Here is a 19,073-nt window from a genome sequence, read left to right on the forward strand (position 1 = left end):
GCGATTCGTCTCGCAAAATTACGTTCACGTGGAATCTGAATAAATCGATTTCAAACATTATTTCTGAAGTCATGAATAACGATAGACACTTGAGTTTTTCAAAGTTGAATCGTCCGTTTGTCAACCTTATTCAGATTTGAGAAAAAGTAATTTCTCACATAAACGCTGTTGGCGACGAATACCAATACATAGACAGAAATCAACAGCTGAAACTGGTGCTTTATGACCTATAATTTCGTAATCGGCCGTTGCCACAGACCCTTATTGTCCCATGTGATTGTTAAGTTATAATCCGATGTTTAACGCGATCTCAACCTGAGAATGTGTAAAAAAAATTAAGAAGTATACTCAATAGCACTACAGTTTGGACGAGTATTACTTGAAACCATATGTAATAACAGAGATGTATGGTAAGGCGAGGGGGTGAACGACCGCTACAGATCAGCTAGAGATTAGTAAAGGGACAGAATGTATTATAATATTACGATGTGTGTGCGAATGAATCCAAGTACGCTAATCTCACGCACACTACAGCGAGTCGTCAACAAGACAATACAGTCCAAAGTTCCCAAAATCCTCGCGAGAGCAAGCGAGACGAGAATATGAAGAAGAATCCAAAACCAGATCAGTATTAATCGAAATTCGGGAGGGATGACACGTGAGTCTTGTCTTGTTGTAGCTCGTTATGTGTGCGAGAGTGATACAGTGAACCGTGTGAACGTGGAGCTATCAACTCGACGAATCGGGGCTCATAATGATCGATTTGATTATTAAATGACGTTGGATCGTGTTTTTAATGTACTTGTGATCGGGTAATTAGATGCGAAAGCAGAACTGGGTGAAGCCGGTTGGGGATTCTCGCGCTGGTTCTCCCGGGGTCTCATGGGTGAGGTTTGATCCTAGGTGGTTGACACGTTGGGAAACCAACGTGGTTACTACAGTCCGCGGATCAAGAATACTTGAAAATAAATAACAGATCACACAAAATTCGTGTAACCGCTTGGGCTGGCCTTGCCGGGGTATCTGAGCTACCCCGGGGTGGTTTCGGTGTCGGGAAACCGGCGCGGCTTGCAGCCCCCGGTTAAAATAGTACAAGTACTGATCGATGATTTCGGGTGAGATTAGAACCGTTAGAAGGTTACCCAAGTTGACACAAGCGTTGAATAATTACTGATTGATTGAATGTAAAGCTTGTCCTATAAACCCTGAAGTGCAGTTTCATATTTGGTGGCCATATTATTAATCGATAAATCGATCCCGAACCCACTATTATTGTTTTGAGTCTATCGAGAAGAGTGAATGTGAGACCTGTTGCTAGTACAAAAGGAAATTTTGGTACATGCAGTACCCGGCTGTGAGGTCTGTCACTAACAACTGCTATGTTAAGATGATTCTAACGTCACCATGGTGATAAGATGTTTGCTAACGTGATCGCTAGTACGAGCATTTCTAAACTCAACTAATGAGATTTTCAGCTGTTTCTATCAGCGGGCATCGCAATGACTTCGTGTCAACAACTACAGCGATTCGTATATTTCTTGCATAATACTTTATGTGCGGACGCTTACGGAGTCACGTTCAATTCCAAATTTATCGCTTCACATGGTCATGTATTACTTGATTTTTCTTGCCGGTTCAAGTTCGTTTGAGGTTCGCTTTGCGTGCGACATGATCTTGGCAGCCAGCAGCCGGATAACTACTTTTTCACTGCATACCTATCGTGATGTGTTTCGTGCTTTTTGCGCATATGCAGATGTACTTAAAAGCAAAGTTACGCCTGCAATTAGACTTGCAGTGTTGTCTGTAAATCACTGAAGTCCTTGAATTAGGATTTATGATCCTGGGGAGACTTGTTTTTTCACTTTTGCTTGGAATATCAATTTCAGGTATTTATACCCCTGTCATTTTGGCCCTAAAAATATAAATCTACATTTTTCGTGATGCATTTGTACATTTGTGCGATCCGCGATCAATATCACGATCCTGTAAAATTACCAATGAAGCCTCTATTTTAGGATAGGTATACGTATATAATCGTTCTTTTAACTACAATTTCTGCGTTTTTACTGGCACCGCATGTTCATATTACTGGTATCTGCATTTCGATAAATCGTCTGACAGAGTTGCATAACGTAATTAATACCTGTTTTGCAATTTTTTCGGGTCTACAATTAAACCTTCAAAAAAGAATATTTATAACCTGGATTGTATAACGTAATTAGTAGTCATCAAAGTGTCCTACAGATTTGGCAGATTGATGAAGATAATTCAACTGTATGCGTGAGAATGCGAATTTTACCAAAATTTGTTTCAAGGGATCGTCATGACGCACGAATTTTAATAGAAGTAAACTGTATCCATCATTTTTACTCGCAATTAGGTAAAAACTCAGGTCGCTGTAAGCTCTTCATTTCAATTGAAAAAATTTCAAACAGTTCAATACACTAAATTTGGGAGACAGAAATTGGACAAAATTCTGAAAGGCCGTTTATTTTTACGTTTCTCTAAAATCATTTGTCAATTCGTAGGTTCTTGGACACCTCACATATTTACAAATTTTTGCGATGTTTCTCAAAGAGGACCTTCATGTTTTCACGTATATGCACGTTGAAGTGATTGCAAAAAATACGATATAACATCAAAAGATTTGATAACTTGAGCAATTGGTATTTCAATGTTCATTCAACATCAATTACTATGAGTTATACGTGGAAACGTAAGTAAATAATATTCATCCCCGTAGAATGAACGGTAAATACATTTATATAACTTAATTTGACCTTATGATTTTTAATATAAAATCATATCGCTGCCAAGATAATTTCTGTGTTGAAGAAAATTGAAATAGTTCTCTATCAAATCGTAACTCAAACTAATCTAACGCATTCAAAGGCTTAAATATTAAACCCCCGCGAGGAGCGTTTGACAACTGTACACGGTTTAGTTTGTAGAAAAATATTTACAATAATACAAAACTCTGGATAAATCGATCATCAGAGAAAGAACTGAGGTTCTCAGCAAGTGAATTAATTGACTAATTGTGCTATTTTTTGACGCGCTATCTTGGTGAGATTCCTTCTTGGTTTCCAGTCTCGTAATAATATCTCGAATTAACGTTCGTAAATATGTACGGAGTCCTCGCCGATGGGCACACCAGCCTCTCCATGATTCTCGGCTTTCCATGATCAGTTTTATTGCCGACAGGTTCCAGTAAGTTGTTCCACAGTAGATTTCCTCCTGGAAATTAATAATATCATTACATGCGTTCTCCGCTCTCTCTTCTCATTCTCAATCCTTGCTAAAATAATTTCTTATTCTTTCTATATATCTTCAATTATAACCTTATCTCTTTCTCATTTAAGACCGCTGCGGTTTTTCGGTCTACAGTTTCCTCATGACAAAGCTTCAGCTTCTCGGCTGACTTGATTCGCTCTTCTACACACGCTGATTCCCACAATCAGTGGAAGCAGATTGCAACTAATGTTGCAGGTTTGTGATATCGTTTCTCGCATGTCGCGGTTCTCGCAAATCGCGTTCTGACGACTTTTCCACGAACCAAAAGTATGTACAATGTCATAACTTGAAATTGTGTAATAGATGTACCAATTACATGTTATCACAGGAAGAGACTCACTTGCCGCAGTCAATTTCCACTAAATTTATTTTCAAATGGACAACCGCAGTTCGTAAATTCGATTAAAGCTAGGATTTGTGTTCTGAAAAAACGCTTTCCACGACCACTATCTCGCGAAAATCTTTCTTCGTACCAGAATTTGTCTGAAATCAAGCAATATTCCGAATTTTTTCACAAAATATACTTTGGTTTAAACCCATCTCAGGCATCAATTGATTTTCTAATGTAAATTATACACTTTTCCGGTAATATATAACCACAAAATCTAAGTATAACGTTTACATTTTTTTCTCAAGTAACGAAAAACTGCCTATAAGTGACTTTGCCCCTTTTCTGCAATGACTCGTTCCCGCTCATAACATAACGTCATCACTTCCGACAATCTCAAAATTAAGCTCAATTCGCTAGTTGGCTCGTTTATATCCCCCGTTATCAAGTCGAAATGCTGAAGTTCCTGCCAATCCACGTGTCGTGAAAAAGTGTAAAAAGTAACAAGTTCAACATTTTAAATCAGGTCAAGCTTACGTCAACTAATGCAACGTAACAATCGGATGCTTTCATGAGTGTCACACTTTGCTCAGAGTTTTTAGACTTCAGCTGTATGTATATACTCAACGAGTCCGCAGCTGCAAAGTGAGTAGATACTGTCCAAATACAACCTGTCAGTATTTGCCCTCATTTATTTATCAGAAGATACAGTGATGACCCCGGTCCAATTTGCATGTTTTCAAGTCTTCGGAACGATTTATGAGAAAAGCAAGAGTTCCACTTTCTGTGCACATTGGCATGACTCGTAAATTATTTCAAGGTTTTGCATATCAAATGGCGTAGTAAATTCAGTATCATTCACAAGCAGAAACGATAGCATTGAAATTCCTCGACTAGATTCTCGACGAATTTTTGTCGGTCATTGGATACGCCTTTTAACAGGCAACACACTATACGTCGTTCAGTCTTATCGAGCGGTTGCACACCGTCACAGAATAGAAATGCTTATTGTGTATTAGTTACCATCTATCGAGTCTTCAGTTTATAGCCGTCTATCCGTGTTTTTACACTCCGAAGCTTATCTCGATAGGCACAATCGGTGTCGTTTAATTGTATAAGTCTGTTGTTATATTTAATTTGAACTCTTGTTAGTGCAAAAACACCAATTTACGCATAAAATCCCGATTCCTTCTTTACCGACGGTATTCTGAGCTTGCGATGATACTTCTGATCACCGAAAAACTCCTATGCTACTGTAGCTAACCTTGGTATGGTTCGTTTCTAAAACACAGACTATCCTAAAGGCTGAAACAACCAATATCACACTGTGAGAGAAATATTCTCCGCGAGTATATTATTTCACGAAGCACTCGTACAAGCTGATCAAGGAGAGTTTCCTCGTTACGAAACTTCACTGCCAATTTTTCAAGGAACTGAATTGACCTTTCACAGAAAGACGTCATCAGATGTTCCAATGATACCGTACACGGCATTATCTTATCAATCGCAGAAATATGAAATTTACTTATCCTCTTTTTCTTTCAATCAAAAACTTAAATTTCTAATCGCTGAAATTTTTTTTCCATACCTCTTACCTATTCCGGTTTAGAACTTTTGATTTATGAATATAGTTCGGAATACTTGTGCCAATTACTTACCGAGGGCGTGGCCCTTTTGACTGAAATGAAAACAGTCGTAAGTGACTAGAGTCTGATCGAGGACCTCCGAATTCCTAGGATTCGAGTTTGGCGCGTTGAACAGTTCCGTGAATGGCTGATACACGACCGTAAAATCCTGCGTCGTGTCGTATCTGTAAACAAGTGTCCTCGACGTTAGCGTCATATCAGCTGGTGAGCGATAGTCACTTGCTTTTTTTCCTGTCTTTCCAAGCGCAAAAATGGCATTATATTGAAAATTTTGAAATTACGTAATTTCTAAAAATATCCAGAAGCCGAAATTCGGCTTCTCGGTTTCCAAAAGCTCCGACTATAATAAGCCTGCATTGTATTTTTAGGCGTGTATATATAACTATTATGCGTTCAGAGCTGTTCGTCGTGAAATGGCCGAAATAGTTGTGAGGTCAGAATACCAGTGACTTTAAAACCGTTACGCCACAGTCTTCTCTCTGCGCTTCCTCGTTAAAGCTCACATCGGATTACCTTCCAGATAGCACCAAAGACTCCGCCGCCTGCTGATACTGCCGGGACATGACAGACCCGGTAATGTCCGGCTCGTTTCCTTCGTGCATGCAGGCGCAGTACAGCGGGTGCAATAGGTTGCACATCGTACTTGTTGGGACTCTTATGGACACGGTGACATCTACACAGAGACAACGAAAATGAATTAAAAATCAAATTCCACGTGGTGAAGATAACTCTCTTTATATATATGGGGAATTCCATGCGGATCGGACCAACGCCTGACTCTCACCATTTCCGACTTTATTTAAAAAAATTTTTGCAATTGATCCAACTCTAAAACAGTGCCCTGGATTTTTTTCACATTTTTTATTCAACTGCTCAATTGTTTATAAATATTTAAAGTAATTGTGATAAAGACCTGTTTTAAAATTCTTAAAACTTCTATTTTTCACTAATGTGGAACATTTCTAAACCGGTTTCATTGCGAAGTTGAAAAAAAAAGAACTGTGAGTGTGTAAAAAAATAAAAAGAATAGGCAAAAATCACTCCATAATGGAACCGGTCTAGAAATGTTCTAATTGAAAAATAGAAGTTTTGAGAATTTTTCGGGAATATTTAAACCATTCAAACAATGTCTTAGTTGACGAGAAAAATCAAAAGTGATGAAAAAAAATGGGAAAATATTGGCTCATCATGGACTCGGTCTTGAAATGTTTGGAATAGAAAATACAGTTCATGAGAATGCCTCGAGAATTTTAAAAAAAGTCCAATTCAAAATCACTCTCAATATTTATAGATACCTGACCAGTTGAATAAAAAACTTAACAAAATTCAGGGTACTGTTTCAGGATTGGGATAATTGCAGAAAATCTTTTGAACAAAATCAAAAATGAGGGGGGGTTGGATTCGCATGGAATTCCCCATATATACTTGAATCCATAAACTCTCGTGGCCAAGCACACCATCCTAGATTATTCGGATCTCATAGATACCGCCGGAGGAATTCCATTAATCCATTCAGAGTGAAATCTGGGGAGTCGTTCAGATTATGTCGATAAATTTAATCAAACTATTTCGAAGTATCGTATTTAAATACAGGCGGTTTTCCAAATAATATCAGTTGCGCGACCATAGGTGGCACAACTTTTTATTCTAAATATTGAAAAACCTGTTTCGAAGTAAAGTACCAATTTACTTTTCCTAATTTCTTACATGTTTGAAAACTCTCCTTTTTTCAATGGCTATATCAATTCGCAAAGTGCCCTCAGCTTACAAGCAATGATTTTCGTATTTTAATTACGAGATCCCAGACAAATTTTATTGCCTCCTTAATTTGTCTGAAAGACGTGTAAGAAAAAAGATACGTGTTATACAAAAACTATTCGAAACACCATTAGTGGCGTAGAAAAAGTCTTTCGGACGAGTGTATAGTTTCTTAATTTTTTTTTTTTTCTCTTTTATGGATATAAAGCAGGTTTTTCAACGTTGGTTAAGACGACTTTTAACTTCAGTCTCGCATGGACCGCTTTACAGTTATACCTCGATCCATTATGTACAGTAAACGGGCATTCGAAAGGTTAATTTTTTTCTACATCTTTTAAGGCCTTGGCTTCAACCCAAACACCATTCGATTCAAAAACACTCGAATAATTTCATTCCAAAGAATTGTAATAACTATTAAAATGACCACCGAACTAATTCAAAATATTAACTGGGAGTATTTTTGCAAATCATACTTCACGAAGAAAGTATAAAAATCTGCGTATTAATTTCACGAATAAAAAATAGTGAGAGGGATAATCTTCCACGTAAAAATTTCGAAAATTTGGAAATCTTCTCACTCCGATAGTTTTTGAAAAATTGTGAAAATGAATTTTTTCTCTTTCGACCAACCAAACGACTCAGTTCTCTCTTCGCGTTGCGTTTTTCATAATTCACTGCGAACATCGAGACGCGTTTTGGTACTAGCTGGAGGAAAGTTAGCTTTCGACTACGTAGACAACCAGCGACAACCAGACGTACGTTTTCTTTCTCTTTCTCTCTCTCTCTTCCTTTCTCTCTGATGCGGACTTCGTCTAGCATATTATACATGCTGTAATTCATCAGAAACCGTTCGCCAGTATGCATAATTAATATATAAAATAATTAGAATAATTTTTAAAATCAAATCATACATCTTACTGACCCAGCAACGTCATTGCGTATGCGGACGGGTTATTCCAATGCCTCTTTTTTTGCTCTCTCTCTCTCTCTCTCCTTATATTACCGAAAATGAAGGAAAAAAACTTCCGACCCTCAATTAACTCACCGCAAGTAAAAAACCTGAGGTGGATTATGCAAAGATTCTTAACGTAGGTACTCTCGATGCGTTTACCTAATACCGGAACGACGTTGACAAGAGTCCGCGGCAAGGTGGCCCTCAGGTAGTCCAACGTGCGGCGCAAATGCAGAGCATGTCGGGAGGGCGAGAATTGCTCCGGCTTGTAACACTGGGCGGAACATATGTCGTTGGCACCAAAGAAAATTGTGACGAGCTGAAAGGATCGTTAATTTTATTTCTCGTTACTTCATCCGCCTTGCATATAGTATAACGTATTATAGCGTCTTGTAATATTTACAGACGAAAATTGTTTACAAAGATATGTAATGACGTGTGCCTTGCAGCGTTCGACGGTGCCGTGGATCATTTATATTCCGAAAGAGATCGGTGTATAAATATTTGACCACTCGTATGATAGTTCGTAGCATATTTATTTTTACACCAATTTGCACCGAAGGATCGTGATTTCGCACTTGCTGCTTGTTTGTTATTCATGAATTTCGGAGCAAACGGTCATCGATCTAGCTTTTGGTCTCGTACCTCTTGCAACCGGGCAAAACTATAAATGATTATCGTCTGCAGGAGGAGAAGCATAAGTTTTGTTACACACCTTCCAGTCTCTCTTCATGTCGATGGTAGGATCATTTTTGATCCTTCGTACAAGGATTCTGGCCTGATGAAGAGCGTCCTCCGTAGCTGCGACGGGAAATGCTACGTTGAGCTTGGCTTGCTTCGATATAAATTCTCCGTTCCCCGTTGAGTAGCCTGTCAAATTAGGATTAAACTCCTGAAAATAAAGACGCGTAAGTAATTTAAACAACAAGGAACAGCAGAAACCATTCGGCATTATACAATTATGTATATATATAGGTATATTTGTATATATGTATATATATATGTATATATTATAGCCGTGCACGACGAAATGGAGCATAAAAACAACTTTCATTCGGCAACGTGTGGGTCGATTCCTAGGCAGGTTGGCTCCGAGTGAGCTAATTCATTCAACAGATCCGATTACACACATCTTCGTACCAATTTTTTCCGAGACGCCGACTTACCCTACAAAGATACGAACCTCGACCAGGTATCATCACCTGAGAATAAAAATCCGGAAGAACGGAATCCTGGTTCCAGCCGCGACCTTCGGCATCGACGCGGGCGTTTCATCACGCGCGTGCAAATCAATCGATCTGATCGAATAATCGGTCGTCGATCTCAAATTCTCACCTTCATTATGTTCGGCAACGTTAGGAACTGCCTCCAGTCACCCTGACCCCCTGCGCACCAGCTGACCCCTCTCGCCTCGATGAAGGTCCCAAGTGCATATTCCTCCATGGCACCATTCGCCGCCACCAGAGAGTCGCCCAGGGCGCCGACCACGTCAATGTCACCAGGCCGCAGACGATGAACGCTGTCAGGTCTCGAGGCTGATCTGAATTGAAATGAGAAGCCTTCTTTAATCCCGGTAGAAGTGGATCGATCAACGGTTTTTTCAAACGGGTTGAGCCAACGACAAAAAAAAAACAATGTAATTGGCAATACATATATCGTACATTTTACAAACGCTTATTGCTATTTGCTGATGCTATATTATTGGTACAAAATTAGTAAACAATATTTTTGATACAACCGATAGATACATACAGCATAAATTATTGCTGAAAAATTATTTTCTTCCTCCGTACGAATGAGTAATATATGCCTCATTGTTCGTTCACCTGCAGAACCTGTTTTGGAGATTCACTGATAATGGTTGGAAAACGCTTACTGTTCGTTCGATTTTTATTTTTATTTTTTCTTACACCGCATGCCTTTCTTTTTACTTTTCGTACTGTGACTCCGATATACGTATCATACATAAACAAGTATGCGTGCATGCATGTCCTCAATTAGTTTATCTGATGAGGTGAACCGTTTTCTGTTTATTAGCTGCTGTAGAAAGTTTTGCCCGGCAGATTTTCAGTTTTTGAAAATGTTTCCAACGATAGTGTCGAGTGAAAAAAAGTCATGAAAAATGGATGCAACTCTAAAAAAAGAAAAACAAAAAGACAGAAAGAAAGAAAGTTAGTCGACACATGGAAATGACGGTATTTTTCAGAGATTAATACTAGTCATTTATGTGTACGAAACAAATTGTAAATATTAAAATGACTTATTTTTTTCTTTTTTTTTTCTACAAATTCTGGTTAATTGTTGAGGAATTCGAAATTGTTGGATAATGTTTCGGTACTGTATACAGACATGAACACTACGCGACTCGGGCTTAATTTTGAAAAATAAAATAATTCTTGACCATCAGGAGCGTTATTTGCGTACAATATATGCGTGATCTATCCGAGACGATCTGTCGAATGGAAAAATATGAGACTATGTACAGAACTAGGGCATCCAGAAGGTGCAATTAGACCGTTTCACGCCGCAAGCTATACGGCCTACAGCTTTTCTGCTATCATATTTCAAAGATCGACGGTGTATAATTAGCACGGCGATATATACGGTTCATCACGTGTAAAACAGGACATACCTCTCGATACCAGAAAACTAAGGAGATAACCGGTTCACCGATACTATTATTATTTTCTCTTTTCACATCGTGCAGATAATCGTAACCCCAAAACCTCTTTGAACTCATCGTAAACAAATTATCGATACAGATATTAGCATCGATTCAGAATTTCATTTTACCTTATTCCTTTTCATTGGTACAAAAAACGAAATCGATAAATAAAAACACTCACGGGTATGGACAAAGGTTTCTTAATACAGTACCTGCCTCCTCTGATGTCGCATGGAAATGGTATTTGCTTGGCGAACCTCGGTTGCCTCCTCACTCCGTCGCTGATGTCTGGATAAACTATACTAATCTCACTGTCCTGAAATGAGAATGTAATGAAAATGAACAATTCAATGGGCCGTGATGATTTCGGGAGATACGAGGTATAAATTGCATCGTAAACTGTAAATCGCAATGCCCGCATCGACAAGTTTTTGTACGTCTGCAGTTATTCGGCCAGCTTTCTATTATATTAACCGCCGATTTTCGTGTGTGCCAAATACGGATCTCCCGGATTCTAGGGTGTATAATATAACATTATATTATAACGACGTTGCACGAAATTCACCTGCCTCGTTTCCATCCTGTACGAAACCGGCATTAATTCGCGGCCGGTGTGACGGTGTTACGTTGAGGAAAAGAACGCGTGAGATGTGCTTCGCATTTATAAATCGAGAGAAAGGCCGAAGAGGATACGTATAACGTACGACGTCGCGACGGTATGACAACTTTGCCGACGTGGAAATAGCGTTTAGGAACTTGCCGAGGTGCACGTCTGCGGGTGCATCGAGAGAGCGCGATGAAAGCAGAGAAAGAATCGCGTGCTTACCGCATTGAGCTTACACAATTCCTGCGCGGCGGACATCCGGAGCCGGCGACGCGACAATTAATGAATAAGAAAATCGTTCGATGGATAATATCGATTATCGTTCGCCGTCGGAGGTTGTAATCGACGCGCTTGCAATAGCGAGAGAGAAGGACGGCGGGAGGGAGGGAGGGATGCAAATTGAAGAAAGCAAGAGGCACGACGTGTGCTGAATCGAACTCTGCACTCATGCGTACAATACCCGGTTATACGTGCGGTTGACCATCGCGACTTACAATTAATGTCAGTGGGTACGTGACACATGTCGCACTTGCGCGAATGAATAATCATGAGGGGTACACTGAGCTTTTACAATTTTCCGAGACAATGCAGGCGCATACAGGTGCGAATTTCACTCGTGCCTGCGCGCATGGGTTTCGCTACTTATCGTTTGCTAATTTGTAATAACCACAATCGACGATGACTTTCTGAGCACAGTTTCGGCCGAGTCGAGGGACTTCGAGGGTGTTTGATGCAGGTCCGGTTCCGCGTGCATCGCGACGCGACGAAGGAGGCTGCACACGCGCAGAATTTGCACGTAATTATTACACGTCGGTATGCCGAGTGAAAATATAACGCGGACCTTTCTCACTTGGCGATTCCTCCTATATTACATCCTCGCGCGCAATATCACGTGCTTCATAAATATTTCATTAAAATTTGACAGACTGGTGTGGGTATATTAGACGTATTCCACCTTTGCGCATGCTAATTTATTTTCAACTTTCCTAATTGATAATCACGGAGCCAAAATTACGGGCGACGCGCATTAACTTTGTACCTGCGACGCGACGGTTGTAATTGCGATATTTATGTGACTTGTATGAAATGGGAATTCGTGAAGCGATACTGCTCAAACCAGTTTTACGCATTTCGTCAGGAAGATGCGGTTATGTACCTTTTTCTTTTTTTTTTCGTGTGACTATTCAACTGCCTGTCGCTTTATCGCTGTGCACCATTGACACGAACCGTGTACCTGGAATTATTGGCCAACCGCGCACGCGACGATAAAATATGACATTACACTCTTCCTTCTAATTTCGTAGTCACTCGTTAAAACATCCGTGTCAGGGCGGAATGTGTAACGCGAGTGTTACAAATTTGGCGCGAAATATCTCTCACTCGTTACGTATTCCCGTATAATTCATCGCCAGCTATATATATGCATACGTACCTAGACAACATTATGCATGTACCCGAATCGTTGAGCAATTGGAAAATTTTTACTTCGCTTACGCCGTCATTCGCTTACACACACGTATATACAATGTATAACATATACTTTGTACTCACCCTTACTGTTTTAAATAACTGTAGTATCATATCTCGAAAAGTTGCCGCATTTATTGCCGGCAATATTAGCAGCACTGCAACCACTAAGTCGACACCTTGAAATCTCATTTTTCTTTTAATTTAATATTCAAATTGCAATCGCGTCTTTTCTTTCAAGCAATTTATTTGGCATTGGTTTATTTATTACCATTAGCACTTAAGGGTGGATCGTCAATTGTCCGTGCGGCATTGACACTCGATCACTCAACATTTTACCGACAAATATATGCCATTAGTTTGTGGTTATCATCATTATTGTTGCTGTTCTTTATTGTTATTTACTTTCGTACACCTCCGCAGTCTGAATGATTTATTTTCAGCGTCGCACTGGTATTCCAAAACTTTGACGAGTCGATTTCGGTTTCAGCTATAAACCGTTTTATCTGGTCTGTAATGAATTGTTTCCTTTTCTCAACTTTTTTCCTTTCTTTTGTTTCACACGGAGGCAAGTCCGTGTCGTTAAATTTCCATGACTCTAAACCAGTCCCGGGTTATGGCCATCGGACCAAAATTAATTTCAACTAGAAAGTACACGTGATTCGTTTCGAACAATTTTGTGGAAGAGTCAGGAGTTTCATTGCACAACTTATCCCGTACTTTTTTATATCCGCCAGCTCTTCGCGTCCGTTTAAGTTTCGTATATAAACGGGAAAATATATTCACAATCACGTTCCATTAGAACCTTCACCACCACTCGACGGAAGATCTGCTATAATTAATCTGTTACCACACACCGCGATATTCGAACACTGCGTGGAAACCAGCCAATTTCTTCCACGTCAGGTATTTCACCCAAAGAATTGTTACAACTGGGGTTAAATTCTTTGTTCGTATAGAATACTTTTTTAGTATTGAAATTTTAGTCTGCAATTCTAGCACAATATATACCTATAATAGAGCAATAGAATCATGGAAGATGACATAATTTGTTCATTGTTATTTGGTAACCGGTGAAACCAATGAGTAAAACAATACAGTGTAGGAAATGTAATCTGATTTAGTTTCACTTGAAATGTGAACCGATTACGTCAAGGTCGATCCAAAAGTTATGCAACTTTGAAAAGGTAGGCGTTACGTGTATTACTTGTAATATTTATGACGAGGAAACGCGTGTGAGACGAAAATCTGCATTTTTAACGAAAGATCCGAATTAAGTCTGTACACCTAAATTAACCTGAATATTATCTCGTGCTTTCTAAATTCGTGCACATGTTCGTCACGTAACGGGATTCATTATATTTTTGCAGAAATATCCAGGATTAGATATTTACTCGTGGTTACCGCTAACAACTTTTACCCGAAGAGACGTTACGAAATTGACCCCAATCGAATTATTTGCATTTGCGTGACTTCTGGGGTAGAAACGCGTCGAAAAATGTTAAAAGTTAAACTTCACTCGTACATCTACGACAACTGCTAACGTTGGATCCTTTTCTCTCTGCGTTATTGAGTAACCGCTAATATTCATCGGTTTTGCGTTAGAGGATTGACCTCAATAATACCACTTGCATCGTAAAGCTGAGAAACTGCCGATAATCAAAATGTTTCAAAACTATTATAGCGTTAATTTCAATCGCTCGGTCAAATCGATTCGCATTCCCTTCGCCTCAGATTCTTCGACCGTATGAATTTTCACCCGAAACGAAAGGTCCTTACAGTGATTTATCTCTCATTCAAGCATCAGACATGAGATAATTCAGAAACGATTTCGACTAAAATTTTTCGACTGCAAATTCCGAACGCCACAAATTGGCAGTGTATTTATTTTTATACCAATTGGTTTATCTTATCGAAGGATCACTCCAAGTTCAGATAACCCGACGGCAATATAAGATATAAATTTTTTTAAATAGATTCGCGCTGAGAGACTTCCGAAATATTAATTAATTCCCTACACTGAAGAATGAAAAATTATTTCCATCTCGTACGCAACACGGGTCAAGATGTTGCGTGGGTATGAACTTACGATAAGAAAAGTTAAAATTTCACGCGTTCACCGATTTCAACATCCTGAGCTGACGACAGTCCGAAATTCATCCATCAACGTTACATTAAAACGTCCATTGGTATTAAGATTCACCTAGTCCGTAAAGCCGGCAGCGATAGTACCGTAATTTCAATCTAATTTAACTAACTAATCAGCCAATAATTTACAACAACGCAACAAGATATAATGATAATTAGACGTGCGGAACTAGCTAACGAGATGCGCGTATGTGTTTGCGTGTGTAGATTGAGTAAATGATTTGGAGGAATGCTTCTTCGGAGAGCGAGAGAGAAAAAGATAGATAGAGCGAGATGGTAGATAAGGACGGAGAAAAATAGTATACGTAAATTAAAGGGGCGAATATATGGGAAGTAGCTTCCTCAATTGCAAATTCGCACGCACACACGCGAACGCAAACACAAGCGTGCCTGCATCGTGTCGCACAAGCTACGTTTCCTGGATATTACTTTCGCTGGGGTCTAAGTTCGAACCCTACGGGCCAATGGAACTGTCCGGGGATAGAACCGGGTGCTTTGCGATTAAAGCGAATAACCAACAGTCAATGCCTGTTACACACGAGTACATGCACGTGTGCAGTCACTTAAGCACGCGGCACCCGATGATTATGCAAACTTCGGAATCTGCAAGAGTTTCCATTCAATGGAATTATTCATAAGAATTGGTAGGTTTAGGTGTGTGCGCAGTTCTTATGGAAGCATCGCGAAGTTAACCCGGAATATAGAGCCTGAATGTATCGAAATTCGAATCAATTCTGAGAATCGAGATTAAACTTTGGAAGTAAAGAACTTTTTCCCTAAAGCCGCGTTACAGCGTGAAGTGTATTACGCTATGTAATTTTCTTAAAAATCTTTATTCTACTTCGTGAAACGACTCACGTTGTCAAAACGGATACAGCGTCGCGGCCGAGTTGTTTTTTTTATTTATTTTTTGAAAATTTTGTTCCACTGAATGAAATTAACGTGAAAAACCAACCAGGGATACGTTGCGAATTCCTATTTAGATTCAGCAGGTCAGTTAGCCCAAAATTGTGCGAGTTGAAGTATCGAAACCGTAAAGAGGCGGGGAAATCGAAGTAATTGACGAGTTATTCGTTGTAAATCGTCGAATAGCAGATATTAGGTCGAAAAGGATCGAGCATGCGAATAACAGAATTACACAAACTGTGAATAAAAAGATTAAACCGTCTGCAAAACGAATCACCTCGCAATATCATGTTTATTGTTACTGCGTCGAGTGTACGAACCGGTAATTGGTTCGCACATTGAAATCACCACTCCGAAACTGTGTCGCACTGCACTCGGTGCACGGACTGCATTCGATGCAGAAACTCAATTTACCGCGCAAGAACAAACGGCAAGTATGGAAAAAATCGCTGTTACTGTGCTCCCCGGGTAATATCCGATACATGAATGGGACAGCTGACGTGAGCAGAGGAGGCAACGTGCTTGCGATACTTCTGACCCCCACCTCATGCCGTGTCGCATGCTCTCACACAGCGAGACGTGCGATATGTCGAACAAGAGTGCCGAATGCACATACACAAGTCGCCGTCGCGTCAAATGCGCCGGTCGGATGCTGCAACGGCGAGATCATGGCCGACCGCTAACGCATTACACCTTCCTCCAGGCCGGCACCGAATCTCGTGACGTAGCTGCTCAAAATCGGCGGTCCCTCTCCGATCGGCGAGATAATTCGCTGCGTCGATGACGGTCGGTTCCCATACTCGCACAAAGTAATCCGAGTCTGTGGCTCATAGTCTCGTGTTAATTGTACACGGCAAGATGAATCGCAGCGAGAGAGAGAGAGAAAAAGAGGGAGTGCGTGCGTGTGTGTTTGTGCATGTCTATTCGTCCGACTCGATCGAGTCGAATTTCAATGTGCTTTCGTGTTTTGGCCAGAAATGCGTTACGGTGGTCGGAATTAATTATTTTCGATCGCGCTTCCCATTGGGATCATCTATAGTATACGTAATGCTCGTCGGAGAGAGGTGAAAATCCGTTGGAAATATGGTAACTTCGGCAAGAGGTCGTAATTCCGGTGTTTTATCACGCGATAAGAAAGACCGTCGTTGATTTTTATTTCATTTTTGTACTATTTATACACCGAGTAATGACTCCGCGATCGACGAAGAGAAAAAACGAAAACGAACAAATAAGTTTAAATAATTCTACGTGCATTCGAAATTCTTTCGGTTGAGCAATTTACGTTTGAACATCGAAGCCCCTCCGATCTCCCTCCTTTCACTTCCTCCCTTCTGTCGCCGGTCTCCGGCCTGCATGCGCAAATTTCGAAAATAACCGGTTTACCGACTAATCTATAGATTTCTGTAAGTATATTCTGTTTATATGTAACGTGCGTGATACTTTTAATTAATTCACACGCTGATGGGATTATATACATAATAGGTACGAATTCTCTTTTCCCCCATAAAACTCCGTCTCAAATTTACTTCTCTCGTTTATTGCTATAAAAAATATACGCACAACGCTTACTGTGTCAACGATCCACGAGGCGACTGAAGTGTCGCCCTTTGTGCCACGTGTTATTTAATACTTTTGTTTCAACTGTACAATACAGACGAAATTACGATCGATCGAAAATTCCGTTTCCGACCATCTCAGGTGGTCTAAATCTACACTAATAAATAAACAACCGTTAAATTATTTGACGCTCGACAATTCAAACATCTTATTACAGCTCGCACAAAGTATCTTATCAGCGCGATCGATCGGAGTTAAACTGCTGCCGTCGAATTAGAAAGCGTTCGGCACTTACATTTGTGCATACCTATACCGTCTGATATAAATAAATATCAAAATCAGTTTTACAAAATTTCTTTCGCAACACGTGCGTGACACAACAAATGTGGAAAATTGATATTCCAGCAGCGCAACGTTAACCTTGCGTGTAAATTCCGTAATGACAATCTAGCTTCAATAAACAAATTGAATTTGGCATTGCACGTTATAGCTTGTAGACATTTGACCGCTGCAGGTTCCTCGAGCTTATATTATACGTATGTACACATCATATGTATGTGCATATATTATATCTATATCTTGGACCTATTTTTACCATCAATCATTACATAATGTGCAAACTTGCCCGCTACATATATCGTGGTGACCTGTTACAGCTGTCTAGTGAGTCTGCATGTATTACGCGATTCGACGCAGAATAACTCGTGGATACAGGCAAATACTTGTTGCATAATTTCGTCGTTGCTGAATTTCGTACCTCCAGCGGAAGCTGAAAACCTATGGACTGAATATTTTCGGTTGTTTATTTTTTTTTCCTTTCTTTGCTCCAATTTGTTCGAGTGAGGACAGCTATCAGGAAATCTCTCACTTCGGGCACACGCATATAATACGTGCCGATGCGCGATGCAGACGGTTTAAGGTTTTACAACGCTTTCGCCTTGCTTTAGGTATGATATTATTGTAACGGCCAAACATAAATTCACCATCAATCAAGATCATTGGTTTACAGTTCGGTAGATCTAATGCGCGTTGTCACTTTTGATCGCCGACTAATAATATTTTTCAGGTCTTAAAACAACTTAAGACTCGCGAATATACTACGCTTACTTTCTTTAAACTATTAAGAGTTGAAACCACGCGCCAAATATCCAATAAACGTATGGTTCTTGGGATGGAAAAAAACGAAAGTAAAACAAAATTAAAAAATAAAGACACCAGAAGTCAGGTTATTACCAATGCAAGGATAACACTGATACTTTGTGTGGGTTATAATCACAGTTCCATGGTATGGGCGACGTAACCGTCAATACCCGCCATTCCTACTTTCGCACACTGATGCTTATTGATAATAATTAAAGTTTTGAGATGCTCACAGCTATTGCTAGCCGCCTTTTTTCACGGAATGTTGCAAGTGTGCCTACTCCAGGTGTATCCGTGGTATTAGACCCTGACGTAAAAGCGGAAAACCATTTAGACGCTAAATATCAATCGTTCGTTTCTTCGTACAAATTGTCGCGAGTACATTGCTCATCGTCAGCCGATATTATACTTCAATCAATCCCTTCCGGCTTGAACCGAGGCGTTTTTGTGCCAGAAATCGAATGTCTCCGTGCGCCTGAATAACGGGTAGAACTCATCCTCAGATTCACCAGTGATTTGTATTTTGATCACCGTTATTAGCCCGATTCTTCACGAGGCCTTCCGGTGATAGCAATTATTAAAGTAGGTATATCTCTCGGAACACGCGA

General features: G+C 39.9%; 1 protein-coding gene across 8 annotated transcripts; it reads right to left on the bottom strand.

Annotated features, from left to right (window-relative positions):
• Positions 1-2,474: 2,474 nt before the first annotated feature.
• On the bottom strand, positions 2,475-16,239 carry LOC107225274 (phospholipase B1, membrane-associated). 8 transcript variants are annotated; one of them, XM_046734074.1, is made up of 9 exons: positions 16,046-16,239; positions 12,799-13,543; positions 10,856-10,959; positions 9,314-9,518; positions 8,694-8,870; positions 8,072-8,297; positions 5,782-5,941; positions 5,281-5,432; positions 2,475-3,237 (listed from the first exon to the last, which is right to left on the bottom strand). In XM_046734074.1, the coding sequence occupies exons 2-9, from the start codon at positions 12,904-12,906 to the stop codon at positions 3,059-3,061; spliced, it is 1,311 nt and encodes a 436-aa protein (XP_046590030.1). In that variant the 5' UTR covers positions 12,907-13,543; positions 16,046-16,239; the 3' UTR covers positions 2,475-3,058. The 8 variants fall into 8 exon arrangements, with proteins under 8 accessions (XP_046590030.1, XP_046590031.1, XP_046590033.1 ...); XM_046734075.1 differs by having other exon boundaries at positions 12,799-13,546; XM_046734077.1 differs by having other exon boundaries at positions 12,799-13,557.
• Between the last annotated feature and the right edge of the window lie 2,834 nt (positions 16,240-19,073).

Source organism: Neodiprion lecontei, chromosome 3 (genome assembly GCF_021901455.1).
Source record: "Neodiprion lecontei isolate iyNeoLeco1 chromosome 3, iyNeoLeco1.1, whole genome shotgun sequence".
NCBI lineage: Eukaryota > Metazoa > Arthropoda > Insecta > Hymenoptera > Diprionidae > Neodiprion > Neodiprion lecontei.